This window comes from Brassica napus, chromosome A7 (genome assembly GCF_020379485.1).
Source record: "Brassica napus cultivar Da-Ae chromosome A7, Da-Ae, whole genome shotgun sequence".
Taxonomy (NCBI): domain Eukaryota; kingdom Viridiplantae; phylum Streptophyta; class Magnoliopsida; order Brassicales; family Brassicaceae; genus Brassica; species Brassica napus.
Window position 1 is genome coordinate 25,776,767 of NC_063440.1, and position 21,723 is coordinate 25,798,489.

The 21,723-nt window shown below is 38.2% G+C and overlaps 5 protein-coding genes and 1 non-coding gene across 8 annotated transcripts; 3 read left to right on the top strand and 3 right to left on the bottom strand.

Annotated features, from left to right (window-relative positions):
- The first annotated feature begins 22 nt into the window (after positions 1-22).
- Positions 23-3,621, top strand: LOC106354311 (lipase 3). 2 transcript variants are annotated; one of them, XM_013794221.3, is made up of 10 exons: positions 23-177; positions 252-319; positions 677-850; positions 926-1,319; positions 1,391-1,677; positions 1,756-1,824; positions 1,902-1,958; positions 2,090-2,142; positions 2,229-2,304; positions 2,451-3,621. In XM_013794221.3, the coding sequence occupies exons 2-10, from the start codon at positions 279-281 to the stop codon at positions 3,397-3,399; spliced, it is 2,100 nt and encodes a 699-aa protein (XP_013649675.2). In that variant the 5' UTR covers positions 23-177; positions 252-278; the 3' UTR covers positions 3,400-3,621. The 2 variants fall into 2 exon arrangements, with proteins under 2 accessions (XP_013649675.2, XP_013649676.2); XM_013794222.3 differs by lacking the exon at positions 23-177 and having other exon boundaries at positions 268-319; positions 672-850.
- A 186-nt stretch (positions 3,622-3,807) lies between these two features.
- On the bottom strand, positions 3,808-4,755 carry LOC106354314. Its single transcript, XM_048736220.1, has 2 exons — positions 4,403-4,755; positions 3,808-4,246 (listed from the first exon to the last, which is right to left on the bottom strand). Exons 1-2 carry the CDS (start codon positions 4,646-4,648, stop codon positions 4,016-4,018), a joined length of 477 nt encoding a protein of 158 aa, XP_048592177.1. The 5' UTR covers positions 4,649-4,755; the 3' UTR covers positions 3,808-4,015.
- Positions 4,756-5,298: 543 nt separating this feature from the next.
- Positions 5,299-5,370, top strand: TRNAD-GUC. Its single transcript has one exon. It is a non-coding gene; the product is annotated as a tRNA-Asp (tRNA).
- A 428-nt stretch (positions 5,371-5,798) lies between these two features.
- BNAA07G31090D lies at positions 5,799-9,471 on the bottom strand. Its single transcript, XM_013794225.3, has 14 exons — positions 9,116-9,471; positions 8,482-8,572; positions 8,277-8,361; positions 8,108-8,192; positions 7,899-7,968; positions 7,704-7,773; positions 7,539-7,584; positions 7,191-7,440; positions 6,920-7,125; positions 6,713-6,787; positions 6,559-6,628; positions 6,363-6,443; positions 6,177-6,256; positions 5,799-6,031 (listed from the first exon to the last, which is right to left on the bottom strand). The coding sequence occupies exons 1-14, from the start codon at positions 9,229-9,231 to the stop codon at positions 5,953-5,955; spliced, it is 1,404 nt and encodes a 467-aa protein (XP_013649679.2). The 5' UTR covers positions 9,232-9,471; the 3' UTR covers positions 5,799-5,952.
- Positions 9,472-10,008: 537 nt separating this feature from the next.
- LOC106354316 (transcription initiation factor TFIID subunit 2) lies at positions 10,009-18,870 on the bottom strand. Of its 2 annotated transcripts, none has more exons than XM_013794228.3 (25): positions 18,629-18,870; positions 18,148-18,484; positions 17,698-17,843; positions 17,527-17,593; positions 17,072-17,271; positions 16,831-16,984; positions 16,419-16,503; positions 16,226-16,317; positions 15,991-16,116; positions 15,794-15,847; positions 15,629-15,697; positions 14,992-15,089; positions 14,545-14,886; positions 14,357-14,444; positions 14,029-14,154; positions 13,888-13,944; positions 13,480-13,559; positions 13,355-13,397; positions 12,993-13,079; positions 12,761-12,850; positions 12,418-12,476; positions 12,254-12,344; positions 12,003-12,168; positions 11,734-11,917; positions 10,009-11,377 (listed from the first exon to the last, which is right to left on the bottom strand). In XM_013794228.3, exons 1-25 carry the CDS (start codon positions 18,754-18,756, stop codon positions 10,213-10,215), a joined length of 4,134 nt encoding a protein of 1,377 aa, XP_013649682.2. In that variant the 5' UTR covers positions 18,757-18,870; the 3' UTR covers positions 10,009-10,212. The 2 variants fall into 2 exon arrangements, with proteins under 2 accessions (XP_013649682.2, XP_013649680.2); XM_013794226.3 differs by having other exon boundaries at positions 13,480-13,562.
- Positions 18,871-20,079: 1,209 nt separating this feature from the next.
- LOC106354318 (CLAVATA3/ESR (CLE)-related protein 13-like) lies at positions 20,080-21,516 on the top strand. Its single transcript, XM_048736221.1, has one exon. The coding sequence runs from the start codon at positions 20,542-20,544 to the stop codon at positions 20,857-20,859; it is 318 nt and encodes a 105-aa protein (XP_048592178.1). The 5' UTR covers positions 20,080-20,541; the 3' UTR covers positions 20,860-21,516.
- Positions 21,517-21,723: the final 207 nt, after the last annotated feature.

The following is a 21,723-nucleotide window of genomic DNA, read 5'->3' on the forward strand; positions in this document are numbered from 1 at the left end:
AATCGGATTCTCCTCAATTAATTGTGTATCTGCGATTATCTTTTTTTTGTTTAATTTGGATTCTCGGGGGAAGTCTCGAGAGATTGGGTCTCTGTGTTTTCCTTTAATTCCTGATCCCGCAATAAATCTCAATCGCGATTTGCTCAAATCTCTCAAGCCAATATCGATTATATTCAGGTGGATATAATTTTCCTTGTTGTCGTTTTCCTGGAAAATTCGCCGAATCAGATTATTTTTCGTTGAATCTATAGATTCTGAGTGTGGGGCAGAGAAAAGTGATGCAACGGATCGTAGATAACGCTCTCGCTGTTTCAAAAGAGTAAAGTCCTTTCCTCTTTTAACGATTATTTTGCATTCATCATCGGCTCTACTCGCAATATGATAATCTGATTCTGTTGTTATAGTAATTATAGTTTAGTATCTTTTTTTTTCTTTTTTTTTTGATAAATTAGTTTAGTATCTTTGTAACTGGAGCTTCATCAATTTCTCAGAAATTATAGCTAGACTTTGCTATAATCTCATTTGTTGATAGATGGATTACATATTTTACTGGTAGAAGATGGTGTTTGATGTCTTAACATAACTCTTTTTATTACTGGTTGTTATGTTGTTTTTGTTGTGTAACAAAGCTTAAACTAACTATGGCTTTCGGTTCATGTTTTGTCTTTTAGTACAGGTCCGTGAAAACTGTAACGTATGAGTCTTTAAACAACATTGCTAGTTGCATCAATGGAGTCTCGGCTCTTCTCTTAACACTCCTTCCCGGGAAGGCTAATATTCTCGAAGGTCTCCATGGCTGGGAGCTCAGACCCACTTTGCGTGGACCACGTTTACCACGCTGGATGCAAAAGTAAAAAAAAAAACAATCATGTAATGATTCTTGCCAGCCTCTAATATAACTCTGTTTTTCAATTCTTGATGGCAGTGGAGTCTCTTCTTTCAATCACTTCATTCACGAGCTCTCTGTGGATTCTGATACTTCGAGCTTGGACTATTCTTCTGGAGAAGAAGAGAGTGACGGTCCGCCGCCTGCTTCACCTTCTTCTCAATGCTCACGCCTCTCTTGGGCCAGTGCTTCCGCAAAATCTGAAGGACACTGGTCTGACTGGATTACGTTTATTCTTTGGTGGTTGATACTCCCTTTACGGATCTTGCTATGGGTACCTCAGTTTTTTCTGCGTCTGTTCTTCAAACGAAGCTCGAGAACTCCTGCGAGCCCAAGAAGGAACCAACATAGGCCACGTTTTAGCAAGACTAACTCTAGCAAATACCATGATGTTCCCAACCGTGCTACTGATAGAAGACGCGGCGTTGTTGAGGTCTGTGGATGCATCACACTGCTGTTCAGTCATGTTTGTGTGTTTAAAACCTTTTCTGTTTTGTTTTACAGGATCTTCATCTTGCTATAGAGATCTGCATAGAAGCAATTTTTGATTTTTTCCACAGGGCTACGCATCTTCTTCTATCTCCATCGGAAGCTTTTGGAATATTGTTATCATGGTTCTCTCCTTCCAGTCACAGGCGTAAAGAGAAGCATGACCACGTTTCAGATGATGAAACTGTGCAGACTGCTACTTTAGGAGATGCGGATCCATCTCTTGCAGAAAGGCCCACACGGTTATACAACACTATGAACACTGATACTCGAACGTGTCAGGATGTCATAACAGAGCTGGGGTAGGAGCAGCTCAGATGTCTTGTGTTTCTTGTTTCGTTACTTTTCTCAAATATTTATCTCTCTCATGATTTTTATAGGTATCCTTACGAAGCTATTCGTGTTGTTACATCGGATGGATATGTTCTTCTATTGGAAAGGATACCAAGGTATAACCTTCTTGTGACACTCACTGGTGCATCCTTTCCATTTCATGTATCATTAAGTGCTTTATTTGTCTTTGCAGACGTGATGCAAGGAAAGCTGTTTATCTGCAGCATGGGATTTTGGATTCTTCAATGGGGTGAGTTTCATAGTCCATTTTTTAGATGACTTGTTAAGCTGAAAGGTTCTTGAAATATTGTTTTCTATATCCATGTTGCATCGTTGGTTCTTCTCATTCTTCTTTTTTTTAATCTGTGCGTTCTTCTTCAGATGGGTATCTAATGGGGTTGTTGGATCTCCAGCTTTTGCTGCGTATGACCAAGGTTCATTCTTCGATTTCTTCATTCTCCTATCATTTGTTAATTTCACATACCAACCGCTGGGATTCTCACACTCTTATCTTTCACAGGCTATGATGTTTTCTTAGGGAACTTTCGAGGTTTAGTTTCAAGAGATCATGTGAACAAGAACATATCTTCAAAAGAGTGAGTTCTTGATTTCAACTTCGCTTCACATCTTTTCTATTTACTCTGGCTAGTTTCCTTATGATAGTGAAGACTGTAGAAAGAACTGCTTTGCCTGAGGTAAATGCTTGCAAGCTAGTGTTAATTAGTCTTTGATCAAAATGCAGGTACTGGCGATACTCCATTAACGAGCACGGTACTGAGGACATCCCAGCAATGATAGAAAAAATCCACGAAATCAAAACTTCAGAATTAAAGCTCAGCCAACCTAACACCGATGAGGAGATCAATCATGAGGAGCCTTATAAGCTATGTGCCGTCTGTCATAGCCTAGGTGGTGCTGCAATTCTCATGTACGTCATCACTCGCAAAATCAAGGAGAAGCCACACCGTCTCTCCAGACTAATCCTACTCTCACCCGCTGGATTCCATGAGGACTCCAACTTAGGCTTCACGTTGGTCGAGTACATCTTCCTTTTCGTTAGTCCGGTACTGTCTCGCTTAGTGCCTGCCTTCTACATACCTACAAGATTCTTCAGGATGCTTTTAAACAAGTTAGCACGTGACTTCCACAACTACCCTGCTCTCGGTGGGCTTGTCCAAACGCTGATGAGTTATGTGGTTGGTGGAGACAGCTCGAACTGGGTTGGAGTCTTGGGTCTGCCTCACTACAACATGAACGATATGCCAGCTGTTTCTTTTCGTGTAGCGCAGCATCTCGCTCAGATCAAACACACTGGTAAGTTCAGGATGTTTGACTACGGGAGCAGGAGAGCTAACGTGGAGGTTTACGGCTCTCCTGAACCGCTTGATCTAGGGGAGTCTTACAGGTTCATCGACGTGCCTGTGGATTTAGTGGCGGGGAAGAAAGATAAGGTGATTCGGCCTTCTATGGTGAGGAAACATTATAAGGTGATGAGAGAAGGTGGTGTTGATGTGTCGTTTAATGAGTTTGAGTATGCTCACCTTGACTTCACGTTCTCTCACCGGGAAGAGCTTTTGGCATATGTGATGTCGCGGCTTCTGCTTGTGGAACCGACGTCTGTTGAGCAGAGGCAGACGAGTCAGAAAGGTATGAAGTTGAAGAAGAAGAAAAAGGAGGGTACAGTAGTGTAAGTAGCTTAAACCAACCCATGACAAGTGTGGTGAATGCTCTTTAGGGTTTGGTGTCTTTGTAATGTGTGATGTTTGTGTGTTTGAGGCTTTGAGAGTCATGTGGTTCTATGTTGATGATCTCCTATGGATTGGCTGTAATAGTGTACATAATGTCAAGTGTGATCTCATGATAGAATTGTTGTCAGGGATGCTTTTTTCAGCAATATCATACATGTTTCTATAGAGTGGTTTCTATAGAGTGGTTTCCATGAGAATTGTGAGCTAGACAACTATTATTACATTTCATTGGAACTCAGGACAGACCAATCAATCATTATACAGTGGCATGTCTAGTGGACCTATCAGGTATTTGGCTTCCTTGGGCTTAGAAGAACTAACTTGTCTACAGAACATAGTGCAATCAGTGAATCACAAGATTCTCATGTTGATGTTTCTTTTATTCAAAGGGAACGAAGCAAAAGGATAAAAACAAACCCTGACTTCCTCAAAAATTTCTACACCAGTAACTAAAGTGTTCACTCTGGGAGATTGAAACACATTCATTTCCTCGGACACAGAAACAAATACCAAATGAAAACAAACACGCGATTGTCCACAGGGATCTTGTGGCAGATCCTTATTTGCTTCTTCTCTTTGAGAAGGCTTTTTTGTTCTTCTCAGCAGCAGCAGCAGCAGCAGCAACTGGTGGTGTCTCTTGTTGAGGATCATCATCAGATAAAACTGTGTGAAAGAACTTTTTAGAGGAACCAACATGGTTACAGATTAACTTGAGCATCTTCCTCCCTCTCATCCATTTCAACATCAGCTTCATATGAGTCTTGCTGTTCAATCCACTTACCCCAGCTTCCTATTATCAAATTTAACACACAGTCAAAACACATTTCTCAATCTCTCATATCAAACACTATTCACATCCATTTCAATCCCTAAATAAAAAAATCAATCCAATCAACACAATACTACCAGATACAACAAACACTAAGGATCTGAATCAATTTAAGACCTGGGCGCGGAGCCAAGTGTTGGGAACGGAGAGAGGTCCGTGTTTCTTGAAGACTTCGTAGAGAGAGCTGGAGATGACGTGAGCTTCTTGGATCGAGACCTTTGGGTTTATCTTCCTCACGTTTACAGCTCGCTCTCTCGACATGTATCTCACTAGCAGAGAGTTACAGCTCATCTCGTTCTCGAGAACAGTTGCGGAGGCTCTACAGAGCTTCCTCAGTCCTCCTCCGCCGCCGGTGAACCACATTCTCTCTTCTTCTTCCTCGCCGTCACGTTCTCTCGCTTTTCTCTCGATTTCGTTCGGCCGGTACTGAGTTAGGTCTCTCTCTCTCTTGCGTTGCTTTGATAATTTTTAAAACAAAAAGCCCAATAGGCTAGGTTTGGCCCATTTTAAGTCCAACGCTCTGTTACAAAATCACCTGTTAGCTTATCCATAATTATCATTCTGTGTTCCGACAAATTATTCAGTGACAATCATTCAAACTAATAAACTTTTGGCTCATTTTGTTACAAACTCACCTGTTAACTTATTCATAATTACCATTTTGTATTCTGATAAATTATTCAGTGACAATCATTCAAATTAATAAAATTAAAAATTATCATTTCGTTGTTAAAAAAAAAAAATATGTAATGACCCGCCAAAAAGTATCTTTTGAGTTATTAGTCCTAATTGCTCAGTTAAAGTTCATAATGACCCGCCAAAAATATCCATTGAACTTTATCTTGCAAACCAATATCTTTTTGAGTTATTAGCCCCGATATAAACCATTCAATAACAAACCATCACCTCCATTTGAATGGGTAATTAGCCCCACTTATATCAATTCAATCCCTAAACCAAAACAAGTAGTCTTTTATGGTCATTATATGTGAATAACTGAAACAAACATCAAAGTCGTTGTAGTATAGTGGTAAGTATTCCCGCCTGTCACGCGGGTGACCCGGGTTCGATCCCCGGCAACGGCGTTTACTTTTTTATCTATACAATTTTTTTGTTTTTAGTTTCTCAGGTGCCTCAATTTTCACATTTTTAGATTTGAGCCCCTCTTTTCCTCATATGTCACTTCAGAAGCCGATAATAGTAAATGCAGACAAATCGATCCACTTGAAAAAAAAATGCGAAGCGTAGGATAGGAGGGAGTAAATTGGCATTGTTAAGGTTCATTCCAGCAAATGTGGTTCTCAAAGTCCGATCAGTAAGCAACTCATTCGATTGTTCTGTAGTTGATTGACTCCCACATCAACAGTTTCTTGTCCTGTCTCTGGTTTGAGTCTTTTTCTTTTGTGTGTACTTGAAAGGTATGAATAACATGGAGCTTCTTATAAACACATCCTTCGGCAAAAAAAATGAATCTGCTTGACATTATTAGATAGTTTTCCAAAAAATATTCATATGGTAGTTACGTAAAGTTATTTTCATTAGTACTATATTTAGTTTCCTTCATTAAAAGCAGTACGTTTAAAAATACACTAAAGTAAGCACAATAAGAAAAACTCAGATTTATATATATATATATACACTTATCGAAGAGGGGGTTATGTTAGACGTTAAACATCATATACGGGGAGCCGCTCTTCGATGGTTACACGGCAGAAGGGACATTTTTTACACTTCTCTGAGCAGTTTCTGCAACAAAGCATGCCGCACCAAAACCACACATGAGCGCTAAAATCAAGCAGATATGCTCTCATAAAAATTATGCAATCGCACTTGGTAGAATGCAAATGATGATACTTTTAAGCTCAGGGTTTTTTTTTTCCAGTATAAATACCTGCAGAGAACACGGTGTCTGCATGGAAGCAATACCACACTGATCTCTCTTTCGAAACAAATCCTACACAGAACTTTCTCCTGGAACACAGAAAAGAGTGAAACATGTCCCAAGGGATAAGCTAACACCAAAGTAGAACGATTGTGAAAGCTAAACCCCTTTAGAGTGAGAAGAAGAGAGCATTACATTTTGCAGTCTCTCATATTCCTGCTGACTGAACTTTGTGATTTCTGTTTGTTCACCAAGTGCTGCTTGAAGTCTCCACACCTGATCAGATGCAGTAAAGGTGAAGAGCACTGAGAAATAAGGAATCCAGAGGACAAAGGACTTAACAAAAGAGGAAACAACAACATATTTTTAAGTAATTGAAAAAGTAGTATACCTCCTCAGCAAGATCTTTCTTAGGCATTTTCTTGACTATTTCAGGCGGATGACCACAGAAGGTACTGTAACTGCACACATTTATTCATGAAACCTTCAGCAGTTTAGATACAACCATTTTCATTAGAAGATGTAGAAGGTTGAATTGTACTAACCCGGACTCTTGATCAAAGTAGAGACGAGCTTGCTCCTCCTGACTTCCTTCATCAATTGACCACCAACCTAGCAGCCTGAGCACGTAGAGGATCAAACGTTAGTCATCAACTTGATATTTGTTAGAGTAACTCAGTGGCAGCAAATAGCCTCCATGAGTTTTGTGCATTAAAACTGATAAGGAAGCAAAAAAAAAACATGTTTATCACCTGGATCCATGGTGTAAGAAACCCAAGCAATCATGCGCTGTGGATGAAATTCTAAAATACAATCCTGTATCATCGTCGCCCCGCAGCAATAGAACAAACTTCTCTACTAATTTAGAAGCAGCAAATAGAATACCAACGCCTTGCAGTAAGAAGAGTGGAGAAAACAGGACAGGGACAGGTATATACTTAGCAGCTTCAGGAGTCCCCTGAAAGTTCAAACCATTGGTAATGTCCCAAACACAAGAATTTGTCGGAGAAAAGTTGTGTGTACCTCGAGATGCATGCAAAGCACAACTTGAAATATAATAAGGGGGATTTTCATTATATGACCACCGATATCTTGCAAGCCACACGTTCCATCTTGGTGCATGTCGTCTTCTGAAAAATCTGAAAGGCCACTGTTTGAAACAACATATCTAGTAATGGTGGAAGATGATCCGGGTTCTCTGACAGGTGAGCCTCTATGGATAACTGGATTGGACCATTTTGTACAAACAAGAAAAGCAAAGCACTCTGCAATTCTGCAGGCAGTATATACACATTGGTTACATTCACGAGCAACTCAATTAAATGACATTAGGAGAAACATCTTTGGCAGAAAGGCAGAGACAGTGCATACCCGAAGTTAATGAATAAATCCCACCAGCCAAGAGCAGCTACATCACCTGATATGAATATAATATTAAAAAAAATACGACAGAAAGCTTAACAATCCATTGACCATAGTGGTCTTTAGAGTAAGTTACTTGAAACTCTAGCAAATATTCAGGTGGCAGATTATTACCGGACAGCTTTAGGAGGGTGAAGACTGTAGCAGCTAAAAAGAACACCATGGAAATTGCAACCCAGAAATGCTGCAGACAGGAAAGAAAAAAAGCATCAGAAAAGTTTATTTTGAATCTAGTCTTAAGCTGCTGAATCAAATACTTTGAACAGAAGCTCAGGCCTTAACTAAATAAAAAAATGTAGCATGACTCACAGGAAGTGCTTCCCATATTGCTTCATCGTTTATGCTCTCTTCATCTCCAGGCATCAGCGCTCGACACATTCTGAAGACAAAAACGTGAGTTAATTAGGAACTTAGTAGATAATAGCAGATAAAAAGCTCTTCCCACTAAAGAAACAGTTCCAATAAAAGTCCACTTTCATTTTATCACGCACAATGTATAACAACTGATACAATCTTACCTGGCATTGTCCACAAGTATAGTTACTTCAAACGCCAATAAAGGGAGAAACACAATCTTCAAGCTCACAGCCGGTGGCCAACGAGCTGCATCTCAAATACAATAGCTCAAAATTAAATTAAATTAAACCAGGACGAAACTGTGAGTAAGCAAGCCGTGATCATATATACCATGTGCACTCTCGAGGTATACGCAGAGGAGTAATTCGAAAGCTATAAGCAAAGGCGTTGCAACAATAGCATGACATGGAGCCCACTGTACACCACACAGAAAAAAGGGAATCATCAGATGCCATCAAAAGGCTAACCTGATTAGATACCAATTTCACTTAAGTGTGGATAATAAATATTGATACAATAGGAAGAAGAGACATACATGACGGTTACGAGGAGCAATGGGAGCAGGAAGTGAGAATCTTCCCCTTGAAACAACAGCGTGGAAAGCCCACAGAGGTAGACACACAACCCTGCATAACCGAATCAGTGGAACAGATATGTTTGTAATGTTTCTTCTGTATGAATGTTACCAATACCAAGAAATGGATAAGGAAACAAAACACACAGAGAAGAAGACAAAACCATATGCTCTTAAAACCGAATATATAAACTCCCTACGACATAATCTTTCTAGATGACATCATTTCCACCGCCAATCTTCATTACAGTCATCAAATAAACCGTAATACAGTACTTTGGTACAAGAACACGTGACACAATCTGTCAGGTTTCCTTGTCATAAAACCTTATAAGAATTGTACCTTTATGTCTCCTATACACAGAAAAAAAAAGTTCAAACAAGTTCCCAAAAGAAGTAAGATTCGTATTTAAGTAGAAACTATTCCATTTTTATTATTCAAATTTTGGATGATCTCATAAAGAATTCGTCTCCACAGCTAAGAAGATGCACATGTGAGTAAAATCTAAAAGACAATTAAAAAAAAAAATTAGGATTCATGAGCCAATCAGAGAGAAATGGACTTTCAAGGAGAGAGGGAGAGGGAGAGACTAACCACCAGGAGTAAGAGACGGTGTGGTCAAGTTTGAGGACCAAAACGAGGGTGAAACAGAAGAGGAAGCTGTGAGCAGACAAGGCTTGTACGGACTTTAACATTCTCCGACAGTTCATGGTCGTCTTCAAAATGTTTCTCTCTACCGAAACTGAACCTCCATTCTCTCCACTCTCTCTCTCTCTCTCTCTGTCTGTGTGATCTCAGTAATGACGATTGGTTAGAGAAGACGATTAGTTAAGAAAATGAATACAGCAACGTTTCTCAATTGCACAGTGCCCCTTCTACTTTCCTTCCCCTTTCTCTCTCTCTCTATTCTCACTGGTAAACAAAAATACAAATTAATATTAATTTGACCTTATTTTTTCCTAAAAAGTTAGGGTTTAGATTTGTTAGGAAAAGTCATTTTAGATTTAAGATTTGGTGGGTTCTAAAACGTTGCAAGGATTTCAATAAAATTAATGATATTTTAAAAATGTTTAGGATAAGGAACGCGTTAGCATCAGAAATATAGATACACGTCATCATATACTACAAGTTTGTAATTCAGCTCACAAATATTGTTAAACTGTTTTTTATTTTGGGTGGAGTTCGGTTGCTGCTCAATTTTTTTAATTTTGTCTTTTCACATAAAATATCTACAAATTGCCTAACAACAACCAAAATATCTACTTTTTGTAATAATATAATCTCACACTCAAAATAATGGATAATTCTTAAATGAGCGCTTTGGTCCAGAGTAGAGAGGCTCTCCACGTGAGTTTCATGAACTAACGTTATATTTGAGACAAGTGCCCATTTAATTTAATTACTAATGGGACCAAGTGGCTTTATTTGAGTGTATAGCGCAACAAAGTCAAAAATTCCAGTTTGTTAATCCAAAACCTCGTTAAAAATACTTGTAAACAAGTCATCGACTACTCATTGAAGTTACTAGTTCACATTTTGACATATCACACTTTGCAACAACAAAGCTTATCACTTACAAGCCACACACATCGAAACTATGCATTAATCAGATAACAAAGACCCACCACAGTGACAAACGAGTGGCAGATTTGGATTTGAAAAAAAAAGACCTGGCTCGAATCAGTGAACCCTTAGGGATTGTTGAACGCTTTGCTTTTCAGCTTGATTCGTATCTTGGTCGAGGGACGAGCTTCTGCTGGTGCTGCTGATGGCTCAGCCTTTGGTTTATCACTTAGTCCCTCTGGTTTAGCCTCCGGGATTGTCTCTATCTTTATTGTAGCTGGATCAGACGAGCTGGTCAAAAGCTTTGACATTTCTTTCTCCTTTTGTTTCTTCTCTTTCTTTAACCGTTTCTTTTCTAGATACACCGGGTCTTCTCTTTTTCTCTTCTTCTCTTTCTTCTTTTCCTTGTCTTTCTTCTTTTCGCTTTCTTTACCAACCGAGAGTGTCTGAAGGCTACCGTATTTCTGCTGCGCCTCGTTTCCCATGTTATTGTCTTGTGGCAACAAGCCCGGTGCTGCGACTTCTTGGTTATCATTATCTGCTTTCTGGCTTGTGGAAGTTTTGCCAGATTCAGCAGTGCACTGCAGTTCTTTCCCAGAAGCATCACCTTCGGTTGGTAATTTTACACTGCCTATACTTGCGGTCATGCGAGATCCAACATCATGACACGAGTTTACTTCCTCCATGTGAGCATCAGCTGAGATTCTCTGTGGAGCGTCTACAGAAGCTGAACTAGTTTGTCTTCGTTCTATATCACGGCGTACCACAATCCCTTGCGATCTTTCCACCGTTCGTGCTGATCCTTCGGCTCTGCTGGTTGCACCAGATGGTCTGACCTTGATCCGTATAACAGTCTTCATCTCTTGAGCAACAGGCACTACATCAGGTTCTTTTTGTGGTTCATTTGTTGGAAGATTTGCTTCCGTTTTAGCTAATTCTTCCGTTGGAGCTTCACCATCAGATGGAATCTCGTGAACAATGGGATTTTCATGCAAAGGTTGGTTTTGATCTTCCATGTGAGGTTCAAGGTGCTCTGTTTCATGAAGTGATGCTGCAACAGGTTCTGAAAACTTCATCTCAGGAGCAGTAGGCATGAACATTTCCTCTGATCTTGCCGGAGCACCAAAAGGAGCAACATCCAGCGATTTTCCATTGGCATTTTCAAGTGCCAAAAGTGAAGGCTCCCCTGGCTCTGCTCCTGGAACTGAAAATACATTCTGCGGCTCAATGCAGGCCTCCACATCAACAAGTTGCAAAGGTTTTTCTTTGGGCACTCCAAACAACGTTGGGGGTCTGAAAATGAGATAATATATTATTTTCAGAATGTCAAATATGGTGATAAACAGAAGACAGAAAAATTCCAAACAAGGTTCACTTAAAGAAGCAAAAGTACCCAGACAGGATCTATCAGATAAAAAAATTTCATAGCATGAGAGAATTTGTTAAATAATCTATATGACTCCGCACTAATTGTCATAAGTGGGAAAAACTACTCACTGGGCGCCTCTTCCGTAAATAAAACTCTTTAGCTCAAGAACGACCGAGCTATAAAAACTTAGACGCTACCGTAATGAATATGGAAACAAATGCACGACATGTAAACAAGTATTAAAATAATCTGGCAGGAATGAATGTTAAAGGACACAGACCTTCCAGCGAGGATTTGAAAAATGCAGAACAAGTGGTGACGAAGAAATTCATTGTTGAAGACTACATGGCTCTTGAAAAGATGCAGCAAATCCAGAAGACTAACAGTGTCAACACAATCATCTGAGTCACATCCAACTGCTATTTGACATAACCGCATTGTGTGTACGCACAATTTAACCTGGCCTGTAACCAAGCAGCAAGTATATAAAACGGAAAACCCTACTGGAACCAGCACGCTGCTATGTTTGAGCAAGAGAATATAACCAACCTCTTAAAGATGACTCTTCTACCACGTATTTCATAAACAACGAGAGTGCAGAGCTTATGCCTTTGGATTCATACTCGATGTCAAGTAGTGCCCTACTTGCTTCTATGCGTACTTGCAATATAGTATCTGGTTTACGGAAAGGTTCCAAAAGTTTACAGATGTATTCCTGAAGTCAGTAAGCAACCTTTAACAACGATGGTATCTATGTTATATAAATCACTTGGAGAAAAAAGTGTAAGGAAAAAACTTACGAAACTGATGGAGTCAGAAAGCTTAAGAGCAGTCTGTGCCACCGTTCGGATGCAGCTGATTGTCAAAACGCCACTGTAGCTTGGCATCAGCCTAGTACAAACATGCTCTAAGTAACTCAATCTGTTAAAATCTATCAAATCATAAACATTAAACGAGATGTTACCTGTCAAACTGCAAGAGTCTGTCAATGCGCTTCAGAAGAGGGGCCAAAAACGTTAGACTCTGCCAGAGAAACAAAGGAACAAGAAGTACTGAGCAAGCAAAACATGTATAACGATAACATATTAAAGTTCTGAATTGACATCTTTGCAGACGAACTCAATGAACTGGTGATTCAGTTTTTTTCATAACCTCTGTCATCCTCCAAGACCAAGTCTTTCCGGATAATAAAAGTATGAGACATCCATAAAGTTATATGAACCAATAAAGCTCCATAAACACTACAGTTAATATACTACTGCAGGTAAATTGTAGAGTAGCCTTTTCAAGATAACAATCACACACACCTGTTGACCGAATTCAAGATCACCAATTGACTGAACAAGCACAGCAAGCCAGAATACATCAGAATAAGGATTTCCACTGTTGTCATTGTACTACAAAAATGGAAAAGGAAAAAATGGCGAAATCAGAAGTATGATCAAATAGACTAGAATAGCACAGCTTTTACTTGAAGGCTCAAACTTTACCCTTAGTTATCGTACTCCATGTAGAATCAAACTATGAAGATGTATATACCTTTAGTAGCTGTAAGATAAATTCAACCGCTTCTCGTGGGCTTTTCCCATCAGCACCCCTAACCATTGCAATGGTATGTGGAATAGCCTAAGACGTAGCAATGAAAATAAGTTTAGATAAGTACATTTGAAGAGAGAATATGCTAATAATACTGCAACAAAATAATAAAAAGACTAAGGAGATCCTATCAAGACGTCCCAGGCCTAATACTAATATTTTTCAGGAAGTACCCAATTTCTATACTAAGCAAGAGCAGTAACAGTTTCTGTCATATCAAAATGTTATATAATAGCATATCCCGCTAACAGCCGAGTTCAACGAGTGACATCAAATCAAGCTCATACCCTACCTCAATTCATTACCTCAAGCACAAAATATTCTGGGAAATCACGAAAATCGTTCGGCCTGAAAGGAAATAATAAGTTTTATGAGAACTCTTCTACTGGTTAACAAAGAGAAGTCCAAATATTATAAAGCCCAATCTCACTTGGGGAGTCCGATCTCTGCATCAAATCTTCTACTTTTATAAAATTTTATCAGATGTTGCAAACCCGCCCAGTCATTCTCCTGCTAGAAATATAAATGAGCCTAAATCAATCATTGCAGCAAGACTTGTTTCAAAGGACACAGAAAGTAGCAGGTGACTAGAAGATGCAGTTCACAAAAATAGTTTGAAAGATGGCATGCTGTGCAGTTGAAACGGAGACATACAGACTCATGAGAATTTTAAAAGAGAAACAGATAAAACTGTAAACATAGAAATCGTGATAGCAATCTATTCTTCATGATATACACTTTTCACAATCTCAAAGTAGCTTTCTACATCAACAAGTTCAAAATTTGACTGTCATACCTCTAGACACTTGAAATCAGATAAAAACCATTTAGATCGTACCTCTGATGCCGTTTTAGCCAATGCAAAAGCTGCCCCAATCCGTATTCTCCAGAAGACCTACATGTCACAATACTTTCTTGGAGTAATGAACTTCATCTTCAAGCTGGTTTTAGAAACAAGTGCATAAGAAACGGACAAAACCTTGGAATCTGTGAGAATATTATTGAGTGCATTCACAACGGAAAATGAGTGCTGTTTTAAAGCTTCCAGTGACGCAATTGCTTGTGCCTGACCAACAACATCTCCATCCTTCTCTAATTGATTGACCTGATCCACAGTCACAGATGTTCAACAATAAGTGATGGACCTTCAGATGGCTACAATTTACAGTCACACACACAAAGACAGAAGGACCCAGTAATACAATATTGAGCTTTCTTTTCATGAATGAACCATGCAGAAAGTGGAGCCAAAGTCAACCGTGATGTACACAACAGATGTTCAAGAAATGTCCGAGCAGATCTCTTACCCACATTTGTAGCGGCTGGTGAAGGTGAACCTCAGCAATATATTCCATCTCAGGGTCAGCTTTAATCCAAGCCAAGGGAGATTCGATGCTACAGAGAAAGATTCAATCTCTCAGTTTATTTTCTTGTGTTGGTCAAAGGGATGTAAATACACCAGGAATGCAGATAATAGTGTATCATAGCAACCCACCTCGTTTTATTGTCTAAAGGTGCTACAGCATCAACATTCTCGTCAGTACCATCAGGTTTCCCTCCCTTCTTTGGTTTTTGATAGCGTTTAGCAGCAAGTTTAGAATGACATGGTAATTCCAGTAGCTGCCATCTGTCTCCAGCCATAGGCAACTTTGGATGATCGGACATTCCATCAAGTTCATAAACCCTTATGCTCATGATACCGGGCCAGCCAACATCCACATCTCGATTTTCGGAATCAGTAGCGCCAACTGATAGTCTTGCATCCAGCGAAGCCGTACATTCACGCAGGGCAGCCATTTCAACAATGTTTTTCCTTTTGTTGTAGGACAAACCAATCCTGGTATATTAAAGCACCAAGTAAAAAAGTTTGAGATAAGATTTAACGAAGATCCAGTTACCCAAAGAATTAAGTTGAGAAGAAACATAATACCAAAAAAAATACCTTAGCACGGGACAACCACAAGATGCAACCCATCGCTGAAAAAATTCTTTAAGAAATGGACGCTCAAGATTTCCAATCTTATTAGAAAATTGCCGGAACTGCAGCTCAAAAGTGGTAGAGAGACACACAAATTAGAAACTGAGTAAAGAGTATCCGTGCTGAAAGATAATCAGTGAACCGAGAAGAGAGATAAAAAAGAAATCGAGGAGATGTCGTCTATTAGCATACTTATTACTTATGAGTTGCTGAACCAAGTTATACAGTTAAAAGGACATATCAAGTTCTGGTTGAGTGCCATATATGCGACTTAATTGAGCAGGATACCAAGTCACAGCTGAGAGACAGATCCATTTCAATAAAAAAAGAAGAAGAATATGTTCCAGGAGCAAGAAAATATATAGTTAAGCAAAGCTCCCGGAGAGGAAGTCTATGAATTCGTTCATCCCTTTTAGTGTGTTCTTAGATAGCACTAGATGATTAGCTTAGAACCGCACATAGCACGAGTATATTTGCAGATTTACTTTACAGTGACAGTTCAAAATGCTTTATACTTCTATCTTTTTTTTACTAACTAAAAGTTTCCTAACCTAACTTGTAACATACAAACATAGCTTGTCTGGATAAATAGTCATGTTACCTCCTTCGTGCTAAGGGACCGTATAGCATTAGATGGATCTTTGGCTCGAGATATAATTTTCTGTAAAATCTGTAAATCATAGAGAAAAAGAAGATTTATTAATCACGTAGGCAAGTAACCCTAACAAAGGTATTTGCCTGAAAAAAGATTAAACCATGTCCATACTTTGCGAAAGGATTCCGAGCCCATTTGCTTCTCCAACATCTGAAGGACTGCTCCCTTCAAAATTAAGTCAGTGACGAATTATCCTCCATAGCATACAAACACATGCAAGATCATGAAAACTTATCCCACCAACTCATACACGCCCACACAAATTTTAGAGCAGGGAATAATAAACAAAAAAAGAAAAGATTACTTACTGATTTCCATGATCGTATCTTCCCATGCATCCCGATAGAATGAGTTCCAAATAGATCTTTGCAAGAAGAAGATGCGCTCAAGCACATCGCACCACTATCATCAGCTTTACAGACCGCAGAATTTGCCTGCATTTGCATAAAAAATTATGAGAGGTCCAGATAAGAGATTAGTGGTTTTGTTCAAAAGTGGCTACAGAGGCATCTAGGGAAGAATAGCTTGAGTAGTAAGCTAAACCTTGTATCTCCGGTATCGAGCTTCATTATTTCCCAAGAACTGCTTGATAAACATATCCGTCAAGAAACCAGCAAGGCCATCGAGGAGCCAATCTGTTATAACAACATGGATAATAATCAATCACAAGATTATGCTTTCAGAAGAAGCTGATATAACAACACAAAGAAAGTGTCGAAAAATGCCACAAGCCTACCATCATTTGGTGACTCAGGAACAATATAAAATCCAAACCACTGCTTTGCTAAGGCAGAAGCAAGTTTAATACGTGTATCTATTATCTGCAAAGACAATTGAAGCTCAATCAGATTCGTGCATAAAGGGACTAATAAGATGACAAAAGCTAAAGAAAAAACACTTCCAGTACAACAAATATAAGAGAAACCTTCTACACTAGAAGCTATGTTCTAATAAAATGCAAGTAACAGAGAAATTCAAATTGCACATTCAGAATGGATGATGCAGAAATATAAACTTGCTCAAATACGTGCTTTGTAACAAAAAAAGTACCATGCCAATTATATTCTGATGTGGCTTTTATTATAATATTGGCATATATACAGTAGAACGTACATCTAACCACAAGCTAAATTACGAGGATCCAATACCTGATCAATAACCCTCTCATCATATAGCACGTGCGAGCTAAATACACTCAAGGAAGCTCCCAAAGTCGAAGAGCAAACAACGATTTCAGGAGGTAAAAAGACTTGCTTGTAGAATCCAAATGGAAATTTCGCACTTAAATAATCTTCATAGTAGCTGCAGAAGTTGATCGTCCAGTAGAAAGAGAAAAACATTTAGATTCAGTTTCACTACAACAAGTCGCCAGGATACAAATCTACTGACCTGTAAGCTTCATGGAAAAACTCCATTGTGTTACGAAGCCTCGAGAGATCATGTGGCAAACACAAGTTGGATATGAGAAAGTTGGTTTGATCTGGAAGGACTTCCAGTGCTCCCGCCACTAAAGACACCCACCGCGGAGCAATAGGAATGGCTAGTTCGTAAACATACGTTTTTTGGGCAGTATCTTCTTTGCTCATAACCTGAAAATGTGAAGTTTTAAGCAAAACACCCTCACCAGCTTCTTGGAAAAGCAAATGATAAGATTGAGTATAGGCATGTAAGCCAAATTTGAGCACACATTTTTATGATAACGTATATAAGTCGTGCGAACACCGCTTTCTTCTAAGTTTTTTCATTCAATAAGTATATTCAGGAATCTATAATGGATTCTGTCTTGCACAGAGAATCTCGTAATTCCTCTACTCCCTTTACCTATTAAAGAAATAGCAGTTTACCTGGTAAAGTAATTTCCCAACACTGACAGCTACATAGTTGTGTGGAACAGTGAATTCCAAATTGAAACTGCATCCACCAAAATATAACACATGAAAAAAGGGTAAACAAGTAGATATACCCACTCGTATTCTCAAGAGACAAGGACAGAGTTAAGTCTTTAAAATGAATACCTGCAGCGATTATACTCATCGTCTTTGCAAGGAAACCAGCAGCGGGCACGTCTCATTTGGTTATCAGTATGTACGATGTTCTCATCAAAATGAATTCCAGACTCCGTTTTCTCTATCCAGTAATTAATCCGAATCAACTTAACATTCTGCATTAGATGAAGCATACATTGACAGTTAACCAAAGGAAAGAAACCTCTCACTGGAAACCCATAGCAGAACATATGAATCAGGAATTAAACCATTCATAGCTACAATGTCAATTGCATTAGTGTTTCCGTGTCTCCTACCAATATGGTAAATCCTAATTTAGCAATGATCAAGTGCGATAAAGGATAGCACGGTATGTGTTATCTTTGGTCAACAAACACAATAAAGGTGAATACAATATCTAACTACCTAAAGTGTAGTAGTCAAACAACCATCGGTTTCAGATATGTAATTCATACGAACCTGTTTAGCCTCCCCGGAGGACTGTGAACCATTTTCCAAAGCCACGTTATCCAGCTGCTCAGATAAATCCTTAGAGGAAGGCTTGCAACAGTTGATCAGCAAATTCGCTGTGTCTTCCTTCTTAAGAACCCCTACATAATCCATAGCCGCAGCATCAGCAGCTGAAGCAGGGTCTGAGACCGAGCTCCAGTTACTCTCAGGCTCAGCGTTCCCATGGTGAGGATAATACTCAAACACAGTAGGCTCCCCATCCACCAACACACTCTCTATCACCAAGTTCTCCGCGTGTAGTCCCACAATCCCTATATCAGGCACGCTCACTTCTAACTCCGTGTAGCTACAAGAAACGATGCGAAAAATCAAATTCGTCCTCTAATTAGGGTTTAATCATCGCGAATTGCATTAAGCAGCTACCGAATCGCGTTCACGAGCTCGGTTCTGTGGTGGAGAATCAGAAGGCGAGAGAGGGAGGGAAACGTACCCGTGGATTCGGCGTTTTTTGAAGTCGATGGAGAGGCAGAGCTTCTGGTGGAGAACTTTAGCTCCGCTGTTCTCCGACGGCTTCGCGCCGGGAGCTTCGTCGTTCTTCGGCTTACGAGCCTTGGCCATGTTTTTTTTTTTTTCCGTCGAGACGTTAGCCGGAGAGAGAGCAACCTTGTTGTTTCTTATATATGTACAGCGCTTATTGGTGGGTTAGTTTCTCTAATTTATCGAAAGCTCCTCTGAGTTTTAAAATTAATAAATATTCGCATCTAACTTTATAATTGACTAATCTTATTCCTGGATGTGAATATGATTTCATGGGCTTCAACATATATTTAAACTGAGCCTGAATATTCGTTTTCAGAAAGAGAAATAAAAGGTTTAGATTGGCGTTTTCAGTTTATAAGATAAAAGGTTTGATAAGTAGGTTTAAAGGCTTTTGATTTTCAAAATTGTAGCTACATAAGAATAAATTATCGGTTTTTGAAACCATTCTATCAGTTGAATTTGAATGGCTTCAGTTCAGTTGATATAGAGTAAAAATACCCTTTGAACTACGGTAGTCACCTTTTTATAGATGATAACCATTTTTAGTCATGGTATTTCATATAACTACAAAAAAAAAATTGGATATGCAATATGTTTATGCGAGTGTTTCAAAATGTAAAATATCTCTATGTATTAGTTCATTTCTTTAGTTTTTATTTTATTTTGGAAAACCTCCAGAGTACATGTATTTAACAGGTCAACTCCCAATTCATGAGGTCCTAGTGAAATGATTACTCTTTAATATTAGACATATGAAATGTCGGCCAATATGGTCTACTCTTCTAGCCAGTTCCTTTGGTCTTTCAGTTTTGTACGCTTAATCTAATCTTTTTTGTTAATCTAATACTTAAGATTCAAATAAATTAAAAAACCAATACAATGGCTCTTGCCTCCTACAAAAGTCTACCCACCCTTGTACAATTTTAAAATTTTCCAGATGTCAAAGATTAGTCTTCTGACGGTGTAAGTTACCTGGTGATGTCAACCCATGCTGAATAGAACTAGTATTGAACTAATCATTTTGGTACTTGTGTACCGCCTAATAATATGGAATATTAACTATTTTATGTACACATACGTCGATAGTCGAGTCGTGTATAGTGGTTTGTGTGTTAGCGATGTTGATATATTACCGTCCTAATTTCTCTTAACATTTAGACCAAAAAAAAAAAAAAAAAAATTCAAATTTGATATAAATTAATTGTACGTTGTTGACTAAAATAGTTATCATTATAAACTCTCTTTCGTTGCTACCATACAAATTCGAGACTATAACATTATATAGCTGTTCTAAAAAAAACATTATATAGCTTGGAACAACCATTATATCTTATATAATATTTCGAATTCAGATGTAGTAACATATTTTGTGAATTGTATACTTAAAAGTAAAACCTTTTAACAAAAAAAGAAAGAAAGTATACTTAAAAATAATGTTCAAAAAAAAAGTATACTTAAAAATATATAGTCAGTTCTATACAAAATTTCTATTAATTTATTGTATTTTTGACATACTGACCACCTTAAAATGATAAAACTGATGAGAGTACAAATACAAATATAAAATAGCGAATTTTCTATTATCTGATATTTATGCATATAATATATGTTAATTTTGTATATTTTCCATAGAAGAGGAAAGGAAAATTCCAATAAACTAATATTATGATGAGAGGTTTGACTTTATTAGGAACGTCAAATTTAATGAACCTCTCTTCTTCCTTGAACGCAAAGGAAGTTTCTGAGTTGGAAAACGCTGTCTCCAATTCATAGGTTCTCTATCTCTATACCTATATATATGTGTTAACACAATATTATTTCCTATATTATCTTTGATGGTCATATGATCGTTAATTAATCTCCATGGCCACGAGTAGAGTCTCCCACGTCATAGGGCTTCTTCTATGTATCTCTCTTCTTCTCCTGTTGGTCTCTGAAGGTTTCTTTGTTAGGCTCAACTCCATGTCCTCCATAAAGCCTTTTCCATCTCCGGTTATTAGCTCGCTGCGACCAGGAAGAAGAGCTTTTGTGGTAAGTAAGTTTGACTTCACACCGTTCATGAAGGACCTTCGCCGAAAAGATCATCAAGATGTTTCACAGCTGGGAGGATCCGAGATCGACCCAAGATATGGAGTTGAGAAACGGCTCGTCCCATCTGGTCCAAACCCCTTGCACCACTGATTGTCTTCTTATATATATTTTACTTAAATTTTCTTAATTAATTTGTTTCTTTCGAATTGATATAAACACTAAAAAGGATATACTGCACATAATTTAATCCATAAAAAGCTGCTAATATTTCTTTGGGGAGCATATGTATTGAATTATTTATTCTTCTTTGTCATGTGAAGTATTTGTTTTAACTTTCGTTGTAAAAGATGATATTTAGTTTTTTTAGTCTTAACTTTTTATTGCATTTGTGATTAGGTTGTACTAATAAAACATACTATCATTATCATAGTTTAGATCAAAACGAGCATGTACACGTTTGTATAAAATAAATGTCTATACTAGTATGTACACATTTATTATCGCTATTAATACTAGTTAGTAGTTAGAACCAATAGACAACTATTATGCTTTCGATAAGAGGAGTGCCTGAATATCCAGTAAATTAATAAATGCAGTTAACTAACGGGGAAATAAATTAGCCTCGTTGAGAAGAATATGGAGATCGATACTTAAGACCACGTGAAGCATTGACTTCAATTGGTTACGGACTCACCGTTTCCAGATTTTCTGTAAAGTTGTCTCGTTCTAGTCCAAGGAAGGTAGACAAGGAGTAAATGCGCTCATTTACTACTCATTTGGCAAAATTAGTGTTGTTATTTGGTCTGGATTTAGTTATTTGGGAAATTCTTCTCAATAGTTATTTTTAAGTTTTTGTCACAAACAATAACTTTCAATAAAAAATAATCAAAATAGCTCATTTTTATTTTTAAATTTTTGATATTTATTTTTTATTTTTTAAAATTTGAAACCATATTTCCAAAACCATCCATTGATTCTAAACACTAAGTCTAGATTAGTTAAACTTAGAGTAAA

Bases quoted from the DNA above. Each gene is read 5' to 3' on its own strand.
- LOC106354316 (XM_013794226.3), bottom strand. From the start codon at position 18,756: ATGGCCAAGGCTCGTAAGCCGAAGAACGACGAAGCTCCCGGCGCGAAG. The intron at 15,848-15,990 runs GTAAGTAATCTT...TTAATTTTGAAG, and splicing joins AGATACGATCATGGAAATCA to GGAGCAGTCCTTCAGATGTT. The intron at 12,851-12,992 runs GTATATACATCT...CCATTTTTGTAG, and splicing joins TTATCTTACAGCTACTAAAG to TACAATGACAACAGTGGAAA.
- LOC106354314 (XM_048736220.1), bottom strand. From the start codon at position 4,648: ATGTGGTTCACCGGCGGCGGAGGAGGACTGAGGAAGCTCTGTAGAGCC. The intron at 4,247-4,402 runs GTCTTAAATTGA...ATTTGATAATAG, and splicing joins ACACTTGGCTCCGCGCCCAG to GAAGCTGGGGTAAGTGGATT.
- LOC106354311 (XM_013794221.3), top strand. From the start codon at position 279: ATGCAACGGATCGTAGATAACGCTCTCGCTGTTTCAAAAGA. The intron at 1,678-1,755 runs GTAGGAGCAGCT...TGATTTTTATAG, and splicing joins GATGTCATAACAGAGCTGGG to GTATCCTTACGAAGCTATTC. The intron at 2,143-2,228 runs GTTCATTCTTCG...TATCTTTCACAG, and splicing joins TTTTGCTGCGTATGACCAAG to GCTATGATGTTTTCTTAGGG.
- LOC106354318 (XM_048736221.1), top strand. From the start codon at position 20,542: ATGGCCACGAGTAGAGTCTCCCACGTCATAGGGCTTCTTCTATGTATC.
- BNAA07G31090D (XM_013794225.3), bottom strand. From the start codon at position 9,231: ATGAACTGTCGGAGAATGTTAAAGTCCGTACAAGCCTTGTCTGCTCAC. The intron at 8,193-8,276 runs GTATATATGATC...TTTGAGATGCAG, and splicing joins ATACCTCGAGAGTGCACATG to CTCGTTGGCCACCGGCTGTG. The intron at 6,257-6,362 runs GTAATGCTCTCT...TCTGTGTTCCAG, and splicing joins AATATGAGAGACTGCAAAAT to GAGAAAGTTCTGTGTAGGAT.